General features: G+C 39.4%; 1 protein-coding gene and 1 long non-coding RNA gene across 6 annotated transcripts in view; one reads left to right on the top strand and one right to left on the bottom strand.

The window, feature by feature from the left end:
• Window positions 1-2,358: 2,358 nt before the first annotated feature.
• LOC116652485 lies at window positions 2,359-6,277 on the bottom strand. Its single transcript, XR_004305565.1, has 2 exons — window positions 6,119-6,277; window positions 2,359-3,668 (listed from the first exon to the last, which is right to left on the bottom strand). It is a non-coding gene; the product is annotated as an uncharacterized LOC116652485 (long non-coding RNA).
• Window positions 6,278-6,316: 39 nt separating this feature from the next.
• The window catches only part of SLC24A2 (solute carrier family 24 member 2), a 100,895-nt gene continuing 90,845 nt past the window's right edge, over window positions 6,317-16,366 (top strand). The window contains exons 1-2 of one of the 5 annotated variants that reach the window (XM_015849065.2): window positions 6,317-6,406; window positions 8,196-9,268. In XM_015849065.2, coding sequence (XP_015704551.1) covers window positions 8,336-9,268 — 933 coding nt within the window. In that variant the 5' untranslated portion in view covers window positions 6,317-6,406; window positions 8,196-8,335. Of the gene's footprint in view, window positions 6,407-6,499; window positions 6,658-8,195; window positions 9,269-16,366 lie in introns of those variants that run through there. The other 4 variants (XM_015849069.2, XM_015849067.2, XM_015849066.2 and 1 more) reach the window with 4 other exon arrangements.

The raw sequence follows: 16,366 nt of genomic DNA, 5'->3' as shown, positions 1-16,366 counted from the left end.
GAATGCAGAAAAATTGTTCATAGTTGAATTATTTAGGCAGTCCAAAATCAAGCCTTCCACTTTAAGAAAATACTAGCTTGTCTTCAGAAAGCTTCTCAGAGTATCCATTTACTCCAGTTCCAACTTTCTTTTCATGTTTTGATTCCAGATTCTCTTATTAGTTTGAAAGGTCTGTTTTTTTTTTCAGTTGATGGGACTAATTTTGTCGTGCTGCTTTAAACCACTCTTTTGATCTGATTCTTAAATTCAGTACAGCATGAGTCAATGTTGTAACCACTACAAAATGCAGAGCTTACTACGTTGTCTGTCCTTTGAAATATTTTTGTTCCTACTGCAGCCATCAAAAATTTTGAAACTCCAGTGTGGTCTCTCTTCTTTTGGCCTCAGCATGCTTTTGCCTGTTGTATATGAACATCTAGCTTTAAGTTCACGCATGCAGGACTGTTAACCAAGCAGTATTCATTGGTACTGCATACACAAGGACCTAATAGTGTGTAAGGGGACTGACATCTTTCCTTCCCTTTCCCCTCCCCTCCTCAGAAGTATCTAGTGATAGGTGATCCTGCCCATGGCAAGGGGACTGAAACCAGATGATCTTCAAGGTCCTTTTCATCTAGGCCAGTCTATGATTCTATGATTGAATCTATGATCTGGGAGCTGGCATTAGCTTAATTCCTAAGATGCTGTTGTTGTAATTTTATTTTATTTTTACTTTTATTTCTGCATGTTTGTTTGGTTTGTTTTTTTGTTTGTTTTTTTGTTTTGTTCATTTTTTGTTTTTTGGTGGTTTGGTTGTTTTTTTTGTTTTTTTTTGTTTTATTGTTTTGGTTTTTTGTTTTTGCACACCAGCTGGATGTGCAGTGGGTTAGTCAGTACATTATTTCATAAATGCTTACCATTTTACATCTCACTATTCAAGGACAACTTTAACCTTACATTTATTTCCTTGAAACATTCCACGAGGTTTGAGTTTACTTGAAAATCATATTACTGCAAAGATGCAGATAAATAGCTTGCAATTCATCAAGTGCAAGAAATATGAGAAGGTTGAACATACGGACAGAAACAAAGAAAGAAAAGGGTAATTACAGCATGATGGCATAGCAGAGAAGATAGTTTAATTTGTAAGAATGGTATGGCCAGGGGGAGATGCTTGCCTCCAGCTCTGCCTTGACAATAGTCTAGGCAAAAACAGATTGTGTAAGTAATCAGAGTTACAGCTTGTATCAAGCTTGACCTTGTCCTGGTTTCAGCTGGGACAGAGTTGATTCTGTTCATAGTGTGTGCTATGATGCTATGTTTTGGCTTTAGGAGAATAACAGTGTTGATAATTACAGCATTGCTTCAGTTGTTGCTGAGCAGCGCAGAGCAGAGCCAAAGGCATTTCAGTTTTTCAGCTTCTTGGACTGAGGAGACACAAGGAGCTGGGAAAGGAAAGAACCGGGACAGCTGACCCTTCTGACCAAAAGGATATTGCATGCATATTCATCATTCTAAACAGTAAAACTGGAGGGAGTTCACCTGGAAGGGAGATGCTACTTGAGAGGTGGCTGGGCACTGTTCACCACTTGTTTTGTATATATCTATTACAATTGCTATTATTTTTCCATTCCATTTTTGTCTTATTAAATTGTTTTCATCTCAACCCATGAGTCCTGCTTTGTTGGTTTGGTTTGGTTTTATTTTTTTTGTGTTTTTTTTTTTTCCCCCCCAGTTTTCTTCCCCATTCTTCTGGGAAGCACTGAGGCACTCTTATGTGTTTCAAAACACAGGCAGTAGATCTCAAGTTGAGGCTTCCAGCAGCAAGGTATGTGAAACTACTGGGAAGATGGCAATGATATTGGAGCTCATCCACCAAACCAGCAAGCAATTCTAAGGCTGCTTGATTTGCCAGTTTGCAGGGGTCTTTTCTCATAAACAAAACTGGTAGGCTACAAGCTATAATTAAATAAGCATTCCCTTTGACTCCATGGCTCCTTGCTGAAGTTAAATAGTGGCACTAACATACATGGAACATCATTGGAGCAATTAGCATGTCTGAAAGAGAAGGACACCTGAAGGAAAGAGTCATACTGTCTCATTCCCTGCTCACTGGAAATTTCTATTGATGTTTAAGTAAAAACAATCATCTTGGCATGATATGTCTAGATAACTGGATTTCAAGAAGGATGCAGCATATTTTCTGTCATGTCACTAGGTATTATGTTGTGGTGGTTCTGCTCTGATATGAATGTCTCAGGCCTAGGAGCTGGACTTGATGACCCTTACAGATCCCTTTCAACTCAGGATATTCTGTGATTCTATGAAGGCTGCCCATCAGGGAGACTACCATACTCATTTATGATTGCTTAGTCATTATTTTGAATGTTACATAAGAAAAACACTTTATTTAGTATTCTGTAAATATGGCAGAAAAAATAAAAGACTTTGTCCTTTAATGGTATTTCTAAATTTCTTTCATAGTGTTCATTAGCAGTAACTCTGAAACAAAAATTTAGCCTCCTTAATGAAGGCTGTTACGGTGTCCATTGTAACTAAGCAGAATACAGACTCAACCACTACATTTCTCATGTTGTATATTTAAAAAGTGGAAAAACAAACAAACAAACACAAAACAAACCTAAAGTAATCTGAAAACCCTCAAAGATTTACAATACATATATAAATATATATTTGGTAACAAAATATATATTTGCATTACAACTGATCACATCTTACATAGAAATCATATCAAGAGAAGCTTCAAAAAGCAGGCATTAACAAGTGGAATGTAACCCACAGCAAGTTAAAAAGCTTAGAGATCATATTAAAACTATGCTTACAGTTAGGTAAATTACACTTTCTATGTCTTCTACAGCTGAAGCCTAAGTGTGGTCAGACAGTAGTGTGACAGCAATTAGCAGCAGTTGCTCAGTGACACTGGTCTACACAGCATCTTTGTTCTGTAGTCTGAGTCTACCACTGTAGAAATTCAACTTTATTTCCTTATGTACAAAGTGAAATAAGAAATGCTTCTAATTTCAGGCATCTGCAAAATTTCCTCATCACTGAGAATTTATAGTAGTTTCTGAATGCTAAGTTTTAACAGCCTCTTTATTATGAGCTACCAAAAACAATTGCCCTAGTGATTAATTGGAATAAGGCTGTTTAATTTTTTACAATATCATGAAAAATATATTACTTGGGTTATAGATACAGTTTCTGCTCCTCAGACACTGTGATCTATATATGTGTTTGCTTATTACTTTTATTGCTGCACAAGCAAATGGCGTGACATACTTAAGTGTCAAAGACTGTATCAGTGTTTTAATTTAACTCTGTGTTGTCACCTTTGTCACCCTCTTCTTTCACTCATTATACTCTGCAAAATATGAGGGGGTGTGTGGGGGAGGGGGAGAAGAAAAATATATTTCAAATGTCACCTGTTCACAGATGCAATTAGCATTTAAAAGCTTAAAATCAATTTTCATTCAAATATGCCGCTTCTGTAGCCATGGTAACCACCTCATCAGCTTTATCTTCCAGCTTTAGAAGGTACTGCTGTGATACTTGGAGATGTTGTCATTCAGGATTTTTCATTTGGCTCTCTCTTCCTTCCCTCTCTTGCACAAAAGACACATCTGTGCTTGCTCATACCAAGTCTAGGATGTGAAACAGCAGGAGAAATACTGCAAAAGAATAAAGAAAAATGCTTTACTGTTTCAGAGAGTGCATCTCACATAGTAAATTAAAAATGATTTAGGTGTTGTGCTTATATAAAAACAAATGCCTAGTCATGGGCACAAACATGAAGGTGAAGAATGCATTTAGCTAGTAGATGCCTTTTCTCTTCTTACTTAAGAGAAACACAGAGCCAGATGTAGGCCAAAGATAGGTTCATTCAACTAATCCGATTATACTGCATTTAGCCAGGATATGCTCTGACATTTAATTTTAAGAGAATAATACAGGATCTATTTTATTGTTCACTATGTTCCTAACACTAACTGAGCAGTGCTTTTTTGTTTCTATCATTATGCATCACATAGGTGAGGACAGGTCAGGTTAAGGCAGAGATACCTATCTTGGTACCATATCATTTTTGGTGTTATGACTTCTATTTTCCTTGGCCTGCAATGAATGTTCATTATTGGGAACAAAACTGCCACAAGTACAGTGAAACAGACGGATACTGCAATTCAAGTCTTTTCATTATAATATATATAATGCTATTACAACGGATCTTCTCTCACTGTGGTCATTCACAAGGTGCAGCTGCTTTCACTTGTATTTCAGAAGCTGATGAACACTGGGGCACTACACATGTATCCCAGCCCTGCCACTGGCCATCTGCAAAACTGCAAGAACATCTGGACTTCTTTTTTCAAGATTATTTTTTCCACAAACTGCAAGTCCACAATGCACCAATCACAAGAACTCACATAAACGCACTTACCTCTAACCCCTGGCACTGCTGACTAAGAGCACAGTTGGATATTTGAGATGCAGCTCTTCCATCTGTGCTTTGCGAAGATGGATACCAGCCACAAACTTGTATTTTAATAAATTCTTGTGTATGTCATGGCCCTAGGTGGATGGTCAAAGCAGTTTCCACATGTTTTTGCATATTCCAGGTACAGGATGATGCAAGTGTGGGTAAACAACAGGCATTCTCCATTATCTGTCAGCCACTAAAATAAGAACTTCCCATTGTGAAATGCAATCTAACCACCTGTGCCAACACTGTCTTCCATGGGCGCTTAAAAGACATTGCCCTTGCTGGAAACTTTTGAAATTCTGGAAATACTTTGTAAACGTTTTGTATCTCTTGCATGACCATGTTGTCCCTGAAATATCATCATCATCATAGTATCATAGTCTTGTGCGGGTTGGAAGGGACCTTAGAGATCATCGAGTCCAACCCCCGGGATTCAAGCCTCTGTGTAGCAGAGCGGCACTTCTACCACTTGCGCCACAGGGGGGATTTGAACCCAGGGCCTCCAGTGTTGCAATGCTTTTTGTGCACAAGTCTTCAACATCTCACAGCCCCCTAGAACTTACTGGTTTCCCATCATTGCTGAGGCAATGGAGATGGAAATAAATGACATGCTTCAGACTTACTTGGACAACCAATATCCTTCCTACAACACCCCCAGAAGAGCTGTAAGGATATTTAAAATGCCTATTGTTGTTATTTCCCCCCACTTAATCAAAACACATCATTGTATTCCCCACAAATACAATTATGTCGTTCACCATCTGGTGAGATCACAGTTCAGAAATGAAAGCAGTAGAGGCCGGAAAAATCAAAGTTATTCTCTAGCCCAAAGTAGCCAAGAGTACTATCTGCTTGTTGTTTGCAGTAGATTTCTTCAGAACTTGAAAGGGGTACCACTGAAAACAGAATAATATGAGTGAGCTGCAACCAAGCATCTTTTAGATCCCAACTGCAAGGCTGTACTGCCCACCCCTATTCAAGCAGGCTGTATCTTCATGCTCTCACCTAATCTCTGCACTTGTCAGGTATTTTCGCATGAAAGTCTTTCCCAGCTCTGCTCACTCAGTGAACACCCTCCTGCGGGGCTAACCTGCCTACATTAGGTTACGTCACTGTACCTACAGATTGCTATATGGCTTCCTGTAACAAAGGAGGACCGCAAGTGGTATTCCAGCAGAGCAGCACCTGTATGCCCTAGTGGATCTGCAACAATTAGCGCACGGAGGCAACTGTGATGCTGAGGCACTGCAGCAGCTCCACTGTATTTGAATCTTGAGTTTATTGCTTAACAAACCATAGCCTACCAGAGATATAACTATCATGAAAGATAAAGGGGAAGGTCTCGATCTGAACTTTCCTTGTTTTCTAGGGAGTGCAGTTCATCAGTGTTTATGCCAACTTTAAAGATCAGTTTAAAGACACGTATGTTTCTAAGTAAATTACTGATGATTAATAACTATCGGTGGGCATGTCTCTTTTCTTAAGGTCAGAATCAAAACGCAAAGTTCTTTTCTTTCATTTCCTGATTTCCCTTCAGAAAACATTTGGAACAAAGGACACGGTGGTGAGAAGACATTTCCTTCTTAAAATTACCCCTCTCCTCGAAGCGCATTGCCTGCGAAGGCAGTGAATATTACCTACCTCCGTTAACCGGCAACCCAAGACGTAAGAAAACGCGCATCCCCTGACGCCGCTCACTTATCGCTACCCGCACTCCCATACCCGCCAGAGGTGGTGTAGGGGGGTGCGGCGAAGCTCCCAGACCCCCCGGCGGCCCTGGGCGGGAGCGGGCCGCCTCCTGCCCCGCCTGTGCGGGGCGGTGCGGACCCGCAGCCGCCGCCCGCCGCAGTCAGCGTGGCAAGGGGCAGTCGCGGCGGCAGCGGATGCCCAAGCCCCTGCGGGAGCCGGAGCCGAGTAGCGCACCTGCGGGTAAGCGATGCTGGGCTCGGGCGGGCGGGGCTTGGGGCTGCGGCGGAGCGGGGCTGCCTTTCCCGGGCGGGGCTGCCCGCCCCCTTGGGTGGTACCCGGCTGCTGCGGGGCGCCCCGTGCCCCAGGCTGCCGCGCACAGACGGGCAGGTCAGTGCCTAGGCGGCTGCGGCACCGGGAGGGCGGCTGGGCCGGCTCGCCGGAAGGAGAGGAGAAAAGTTTGTGCGGTGCGGAGCGGTGCGGGGCGAACTTAGGTTGAGTTCGGCGCTGCGGGGCGCGGGGATGGAGTGGGGTGCGGGCAGTGGCTGGCGGGGTGCTGGGGCCAGGCTGGGGAGTGGGAAGCTGGGTCGGGGTGTCGTCCTCTCATGCACGAGTGGTGCACGAAGCGATGATGCTGTTACTCTGCCTTCGCTGTTCGGTGTTTCTGTGGCAGGCTGGTGAGCGTAACTCTCAAGTGCGTCTCCACCGTGGTGCTGTATTTTGCGGATAGAGCGTGTTTCTATGACATCTTAACGCGGGTACCATTTGTAAAATCAGGAAAAGCTGCACGTGACTTAGGAACTTTTATGTAGGTAACCCCGTGTTGTAGCTGTAATTCTCTCTTTGCGAATCCAAAATAGGCATTTTATGTATTCTTCATAATTCCTCTTTTACTGCAAATGCCTTGAGTGTGTAGTGTAGCGCAGTGGTTTTACACAGTAATCAGAAGTTATTGATAGTCGACTTTATATTTTGTGCTGCAGAAAATGTGATTTGCTATGCATAACGTGTATGTAACTAATTTCTACATTATAGTCTTCGAATTAGGTAATCGTGGTCCCTGTTATATAATAACTACTTCTTTTTCCAGTATCAAAAGTATTGTCCTTCCACCACTCTCTTTTCTGACATACATGAATAGTCCTTGTCATATTCTCAGAGTTTCAGCATCACCTTCAACTTTAAGGCATGAACTTAAACTGTTTTATTTAACAGAATCTGTAAGATGGGAGCCTTTAAAAATACGTGGCCAAAAGCTTCCTACTTTTGTAGCTGAATGTGTGAGATAAAACAAAATCAAAAGTGAAAGAAACAGTTGTGTTATCTAGCCTAAACTAATGTCCTAGATCTGGCCAGAAGCAAGCTGAATTCCTTCTGTAAACTTGAGCTGATTTTGCAGAGGAGTTAAAAATGCTGTGTGTATCTCAGATCTCCATTTTGATCCTATTCCAACAACTCAGCGTGTTACCTGCATATTAGAATGACTTGCTCTAAGTGCGTGTAACGTTTCAATTAATACTACCTCAGCTGCATGGAAGCCTGATGAGATGCTTGTTACACTTTGATTGCTTTTTTCATACATTACTGCCTCTGTGTTTGGGAATTGGGCATTACGTGATTGCGGAAGAAAGTAATTACAGAAGGTGATAACCTTTGGTGTAGCAATTAAAATAGTAGTTTCCTCAATTTTTTTTTTAATTTTTTTTTTTTTTTTTTTTTTTTTTTTTTGTGCACCTGGGGTCAGTTCTTCCTTTCTGAAAGGATTATTATTATTATTATCATTTTTTTTTTGTCATCAGCTGAGTCCTAATGCTGAGCAGCGGCATAAAGTGGTTTGAGTACTGGTAGGCTTTTATCTGCAGGGTTAATGCTGAAACAAACACACTGCTGCTGTGCCTGAGGGTATGAGGCAGGATACTGTGTTGCAGTTAGTAATATTCTGCTTTAAATTCTAAATTTTACAAAGTCTATAAAAGCTTTTGTTCATGTATTCTTTTACTAATTTTAATAAATACCTGTTTGCCCCTTTTAGTACAAATGAAGGACATACTTCCTATGAAGAATAAAAGTACTTGGTGGAAGAACCCGTAAAGCACCTTTACCTTCAAAGCTGGAGAAAAGTATGAAGGAACAATCCATCTGACTCCCTCAGCATTTCACACAGGACTCACAATGGCTCTTTGCAAAAAAACTGTTGGTAGTGTCTTGGAAGAGTGGTGTTTGAAGGAACCACTGTTTGGTTGCAAACGGCACAAGAATGTTAGGAAAAAACTGAGAATGATAAGGATAATAGGGCTTCTTGTCAGTGTAGTGGCCATTAGTACTTTCTCTCTTTCAATTAGTGCCTTTTTCAAGATGGAAACACATAGCAAGGTGTTGGCCAGCAGCCTAGATAGCCAAAAGCTGGTGCATGGGCACCAAAGAACTCTGTTGGATTTCATGGAACAGAATGAAGGCGGCACTCCAGATCCAACTGCATCTATGAAACATGAAGCTGAACATGACAATGCAACAGATCATATCAAGGGAGAGTACCCGGACGACCTTTTCTCTCTTGAAGAAAGAAGAAAGGGTGCAGTGATACTCCATGTAATTGGAATGATTTACATGTTCATAGCCTTAGCCATAGTCTGTGATGAGTTCTTTGTTCCTTCCTTGACTGTCATCACTGAAAAACTGAGCATATCCGATGATGTGGCAGGGGCAACCTTCATGGCTGCTGGTGGCTCAGCCCCAGAGCTCTTCACTTCTTTAATAGGAGTGTTTATATCCCACAGCAATGTTGGCATTGGGACAATAGTGGGATCTGCTGTGTTTAATATCCTGTTCGTGATTGGAATGTGTGCTTTATTTTCTAGAGAAATCTTGAATCTTACTTGGTGGCCACTCTTTCGAGATGTGTCCTTTTACATCGTTGACTTGATCTTGCTAATCATCTTCTTTCTGGATAACTTAATCATGTGGTGGGAAAGCTTAACGCTCCTGACAGCATACTTTTGCTATGTGACTTTCATGAAGTTCAATGTTCAAGTAGAAGAATGGGTGAAAAAAGTTTTAAACAGGAACAAGGTTGAGAAGGCTACAACAGGAGACGCCGAAGGAAAGGTTGGTCAATTTTTAATGAGCATAAGTGTAATGCTGCTGTTATCAGCGCCTATTCCTTTATTGTAAGAGACTTGAGTACAGTAAGTAATATAAAAGGTTCTGTGTTTTGCTGAAAGGTCTTTTTGTTTAATCAGGCCAATAGGATTGAAAATACAAAACATGAAGCTGCTTTCTAGTAAATCAATAGCTTTTAGCTCCAGAATGATCCAAATTGCACAGACAGCAAGACAAAATGCCAGTGGAATGACATAAAACTTTGTTCAGCATTTTGCAACATTGATGAGGTCTGAGATGTAATAGTTTTTGTTTTCCCTAAGCTTTTCGCTTCAGCAGTAACAATAGCTGTGGGGAATCTCATGACAAAACTTGGCTTTTTAAAGGCTGTTGATGCACTTCCTTCTACACAAAAAGCAAGTACACTTGAAGCAATATATAATGTTGTTTTTATAGATAATTTCTGGAGATGTTTTTCATTTACTGATGTTCATATAGTATGCCAACATCCCGCTGTAATTAGTGACATTATATGAAAAAAAAATTATCTGGAAAAGCAGTGATCACAATGGCAATGGCAAAACCCAGAGGTCTTCTGTTTAACTGGGATGGTTTTCTTTTCACAGTGTTTCAACTAAGCAAGGTAATTCTTGTCCTCTTTGTGATAAGTTTAAAAAAAAAAAAAAAAGGAAAAAGAAAAGAAGTTTGTGCTCAGTGGTGATCAGTGAATGTTCAGGAATTATCATCATCTCTTAGGAAGTTCTCTTCTTGAAGCAGGCTGCGTTTAAAGGACTCTCGAAGTGGAACCCATACATATCTAAGTATGTAGACTCTATCTTAACTGAATGCTTGATAATGAAATCAAACTGTCTAGTTTTATTTGACAATAGAATTATTCATCAGATAAGTTTTTATTATCCAGTAATTACTCAGAGTGTCAGGAAACACTTCACTCATGTCTTTCTTTTCACAATGGCATATTAGTGTTTTATAAGAGAAACAACCCCATAAAAGTGTACGGGCATATAAACAGAATGACACAGAGATTGAACTCCTATAATGAGAGAGGCTACCTGCCTGTGACTGACAGAATACTGATGGTTCTGTATGCTGAACTTTGAAGAGCAGCATTGATATCTGAGCAGTACAAACAGGTGCTCTTAGTTTTAGGACTGAAACTAAAGAAAACTAGACCCAAATAAAGACATGACTTTCTCTCTTAGATATATATATATTCTTTCCAAATTTAATGCATACTCTTTCGTGTAATTTTGTATTTTCCTCTATGTTCCAATTCTTTTTGAAAATCAGCATGCTCATCTTTATCTTACTCAAAATGCATAATTGGGATTTTAAAAGAAAATGAAGAGTGAACACCAACAGTTTGCCCTAATGAATGAAGTGCTTCTGTAACCACATTAGTTGGGTTCCAGATAAATGTGTTCTTTCACAGTGTGCTGTAAGTACTTCCACAGCCAGTGCTCGACGTGAGCAATAATAAGAAGGGACTGTGGAGTATGAAGCAGCTATCAACAATTAAAGCACCATCATCTTCCAACCCGCACAAGACTATGATACTATGATCTGTCCAGGAACTAGCTTTGCAAGACATGTGAATACATAATTGGACATAAACTATAGTCAGCATGAAAACTGACTGCACTGCTCAGCTACAGGGTTGAGTAGAATGGCTATGCAGAATAACATAATAAGTGCTCAGTTATTTTCAACTGGATGGAAAAATAGATCCACACTGAGCACTGAATAAATGCATTAAGTACTCTGATGTTGAAAAAAAAGTCAAGTTCATTCAGTTCTGAAGCATTCCCTTGGTTTGATGTATTCACTGCTTTTTCTGAAAGCATATTCATATTATAGATGCAGAGAAATTTGGTGGGAATGAACAACTGGAGAACTACACTCCTTTTCCCTATCCATTATTGGTTCTGTTATTCTTAAACCAACAAGTGGTCTGCTAAAAAACGTGCTTGCTTTATTTATCCTTAAGACTTTATGTTGTAATCTGAAAGCAGCTCAGCAAAGTCAAGAGTTCTAAATCTGGCAACATAAAGCTGGAAAGTTGAAGGGTTAGGTGGCTTAATAACAAACAAGTACTGAAGAGTGAAAATCTGATGAGATGAAAAACCTTTGGAATACTAAAGTGTATATTGATGTTAACGTTAGTAGTTTTAGTGCCACTTTTCTTCAGAGACAGAAGAAAATTTCATGTTTTTAACAAGGACAGTACTTAGTATGAGAAAAGATCATAGATATGGTTTTTCTACTTAGCTTTTTTTAAAAAAAATTTTTTATTTTTTTTATGTTTCTTTTTGCATTTAGTGTTGTTTTGGTATTTCTGTGTGGGGCACAGCTGGCAAGGTTTTCACTGAGCTGTGGTTCTCCTGCCCAATCCCACTGAGGAAGCCTCGTGGCAGCCTGTAATCAACTGGAGATCATTGTGACAAGGTTGGGAGAAGGAAGGAGGAAAGATTCAAAAGGAAGACAGGATTTAAAAAAGACAACTGTATTCTACAGTGTAGAATGGTGCATGTGGTGCATTGCTGAAAAGCATCACTGAGTGCTGTTGGCTGAATTTGCCTGATAACTGGAGTTACACCAGACACCTCTAAAAGTCCCTTCCAACCTAAGTTATATTATGGCATGGATTTAGGGTTGCATGTAGATATCCTACACAAGAAAATATAATTCTAGGTGCTGGGATGGAAGGTTTGGTGATAATTTTACATTTTCCTTGGTTGAGTCAAGCTGTTTAAAAACACAAAGTTGAAACAGTGTAAGGGTCAGGAAGAAAGAAACTGAAGGCCCACCCTGAGGTAAAAAATCAAGTTCTAAAAATAAGATTTTTTTTGACACTTTGTTAAAGGTTTTGGTCTGTCTTGGTTGTCTCTACTAGCAAAGGCATGTTGAGCAGATTAAGTCACAATAGAACATCATGTGAAATTCCATTTTGGTTTTTAAGTACTGTTTTTTTGTTGTTGTTGTTGTTGTTTTGTTTTGTTTTTCCATTTTTTTTCCTTTCATGTAGCATGGAGATTGATTGCAGAAATACTTCAATCTGATCACTCAGTAAATAACTCAAAACAGTTCTGTTTGGCAACTAGGAGAACAGAACGTGGGTGGAACAGAGATATTGTGAAGTGACATCTGTTTCACTGAGTGTACCATTTAAATAAGCAATCGATGGTATATAGAAGCTGTAACAGGCTTTTTTTTGGTTGTTTTTTTTATTTTAGTATTTTTTTACATTTACATTTGGAAAATGAGATATTTTTACCAGCAAGACAAAATTTGACATTATTTTTATTGCTATGTTTGTTGTTTAAAGAAACCCGAATAGCTTGTTTGTGATATTTCAAAATCCACACTGATCCCAAGTGTTGCCAATTGTATTTAACAGCAGTGTTTGCATTCTAAAGGAAAGCCTGTTAGAGCTATTTTTAGGCAATTCTCTACTTACTGGTTGTATTAATGGCTGCATACTGCAGGAAAATCTGGATTCTGCAAAAGATCCAAGTTCACTGTAGTTGATGTGAGCACCTGAAGAGGTCAGTTTTGTTGATGTTCTTTTTTTCAAGACTTCTGGTTGAATTATCAGACCCTGTTAGTTGTTACTCTACCTATAGAATACCCTTTCTTCTTGGACCACCACCAAGCTGCTTCTTAAAGTGATGTTTCATAGCGAGACTTGAGGTTTATTCTACCTGTCTTTCTCAGTTGGTCTACCAATATACTGCAAGCATGTACATGAATACAGAGCTACAAGCATCTGCATCTCACATATGCATGATTTGTTTTATGTACGTATAACATCATCAGAGTTCTTTTTCCTGGTTGATTCTGACAGAAGTGTTGCTGAGCGCTACATCTTTAAAACTTTGAAGTTACTTCTGTGGTAGCTGAATATTAGTTTGCTAGTAGTAGCTGTTAGGGTTTGCCTTGAGCATTCAGGATTTGAAGCAATTTAGTGTTATTACTGACATATCCAAAGCTTGATATACTTTATATGCAACCCTTAGTACAATGAAACTGGTGCTATTTTTGGTTTATCTTAACACCTCTCAATAACTTATTGAAGACAAAACAATGATTATGGTGATTTTCACCACTTTCATGTCTTGGTTTTGTATGTATGTGTCCTGGTAAAGAGCAGAAAATGACAGTGTGGAAATGCAGAACAGGTTAAATGCTTTTAAATTATTCTGATCTACTATAATTGATTGAACAACACTTTCTGATCATACTGGGATGCGTAAAACCCTGCCACCATTAACAGTGAGAGGAAAAAGTATCAATATAGTTTAACATTTAAAAGATAATATGTAATTAAAAAGAAGTCAAACAATATTTCTTAGAAGCTGCATAAAAGCAGCTGTGTTGGCAAACTTTCACAGTGGAGTGCTTTGGAAGAACTCCAGAAGCAACTAAGTCTGCTGTCCTAAAAGGATGAACAATGAAACAAGAATTTTCAGTCTTAAACTCAGAAAAGTTTATAAATGCTTTTCCTTCTGCCATCTCAGTCTCAGTTTCTTAGGTGCAGGTCCTCAAGAGGATACCAGAACTTCAGGAGTTTGTATGTAGAATTTCAACCATAATACCAGAAAACTAATCCTCAGAATGTCTGCCTTCTTGAGGATACTTAAAGTCTGAGAGGCCTTTTTTTTTCTGTAGAGATCGTCTTCTGAGACTGTAGTTTTGCTTCAAGACTTGCTCAGAAATACCAGACCCAGATGGAGCACTATGGTGCTACTTACGTAACTTGTGTTCCTCTACTTACTATCAGGCTAAGATTTCAAGCTACAAATCTAGGGTTTCTTACAGGCCATTCAAGCTCTGGTTGTGAGAACCCACAACTTTTAATTCAATTATGTTCAAATCACTACTCACTTAATGTAGTACTCCACTCACTGTACTGTGGTTGACAAGGCACAGCTCATTTTCCTGCTTTTCTGGCCCTATTTTGATCAGTTTGCCCAGGTGGCCAAGAAGGCTGATGGTATCCTGTCCTGCCATGGAAATGTTATGGCCATCAGGACTAGAGAAATGATTGTCCTTTTGTGCCTCACCTCTCACTGGTGAGACTGAATTTCAAATGGTTTTTCAGACTTTGGCCACTTGCATCAAGAAAGACGTTGAATTGCTTGAGTGTATGCAGAGAAGTGCAACAAAGCTGGTGAAGGGAAAAAAAATCAGGCATTTGTGAGGTGTAGCTAAAGGAACTGGGGCTGAGTAGAGACCTTATTATTTTCTTCAACTACTTAAAAAAATATTGCAGTGAGGTGGCTGTCAGTCTCTATTCTCAGATAATAGCTGCTAAGACATGAGGAAATGACCTCAAGTTGTGCTCAGGAAGATCTAAGACCATCAAACCATTGAATATCCTGAGTTGAAAGGAGTGCACAGGATCACTGAGTCCAGCTCCTGGCTCTACACAGGACCACCTGAAAATGAAACTGCATTTCTGAAAGTGTTGCTCAAGCACTTGATCTCCAGCAGGCTCTATTCTGTGATCACTGCGCTTGGGAAGCCTATGCCAGTACCCAGCTACAGTCTCAGTGAAGAATCTGTTTCGATATCCAGTCTGAACTTCCCCAGATGCAAACACTGAAATGGGCTGGACAGGGAAACAGATGTGTTTCCATCCCTGAGCATCCCTAGAGACATTTGGATTTATCTCGAGTGGCATGGTTTCGTGATGAGTCTTGGTAGGTCAAGTTGATACTTAGATGTGATGAAGTTGAAGGTCTTTTCCAACCTTCTGATTCCATGAAAAGACAATATTAAGCAGCATGTTTTCAGAGAGAACATAATTACTTGTCTTTTCTGAAGTGTGTGTGGAAAGGGTCCCAAGGGCAGAGATTGTTAGCAAGACTGAGGCTGCTGGCACTGATTAAGATTCTGAACGCCAGTGACTTTACAATGGCTTTGGTGTTTCTCAGTGGTAGCATTTCCCAGCAGCCAGCAGTACGTGGCCAGGACCAGATGCCAAAGAATGAAGTTTTATGAAATGATTCTGTTCTGTTCTGGTGATTTTCTGGGATTCTATTGTTGGAATTTGTTGTTGTTTATCATGAGTTAATATTTCACTCTTTCCTTTAAAGTTATGGGAACAACCCCTTTTTTGAGTCCTTTCTCTTTCTGAGTTTGTTTCTAAGAACTGAAGCATTTTGCTGCTGTAAGTGTAGAATAATATTTTAACTAGCTTGATTTGTTACAAAATATGTTTGTATTGAATAAAGCTGTAAAACAAAGATGATGTGAAAGCGGAGAAGTGTAAGGATCATATATGTGCCCTCCTTGTCTGGTGTTTGTTGAAAGTCAGGTTTTATAATCATAAAAGTTAGATGCAAGAAAACCAGAAAGCTTTTGACAGCTCCAGCCGAAATTGGATGCTCTGGGTTCCTGTTCTCTGTTACTTCAGGCTGGATATTTAAATACTGTATGAAGACGATGTAAGGCAATGGGGGACCTGGACATTTCCGAAACTTTTAACCCTTAATGACAAGCAGTGCACATAAAACAAGTGAGTATTTTCTTGTAAATGGTGTTTCAAAATACAAAATGTGAAATATTTTTTAAAAACTGCCAATGGCCCTTTCAGAAATTAAAGATTTAATTTTAGACAGGAAAGCAGAGAAATACAGAGGCAGAGTTTGAAAGCTTACAGTTGAAAAGTTCACATGAGCTGAATGAATACTGGAAGAGTTTTGTACAGCATAATGAATAAGACTTCTTAATTTCTCCACAGTCATCTACAATGTTAAACTACAAGCTATTTGTTAGTGTGGTGTTAGTAATTCTGTAGAATTATCTCAGCCTAGATTAGCCACATTCTTCTGTATTTGAGCAAGTTTTTATTTACATATTGCTGAAGTTAACATTTGGGCTCATTAAACTATGTAAAAGTAAGAGTGCTGAGGACACAAGTTTGAGATTCTAACTCATTCTTGGAACTGGTGGGTTTTTAAAACCTAAAAAAATGATATGATAGAGGAAAAACAGGTAGTTGTCTTGAAGTGATAAAGTATGGATCAGCTGTTCTGTGTCACAAGGTGAGAGCTGGACTAGAAAAAGAAAGGTGTGTGT

This window comes from Coturnix japonica, chromosome Z, assembly GCF_001577835.2.
Source record: "Coturnix japonica isolate 7356 chromosome Z, Coturnix japonica 2.1, whole genome shotgun sequence".
In the NCBI taxonomy this organism is placed as follows: domain Eukaryota; kingdom Metazoa; phylum Chordata; class Aves; order Galliformes; family Phasianidae; genus Coturnix; species Coturnix japonica.
This window is presented reverse-complemented; position numbering and strand designations above follow the sequence as displayed.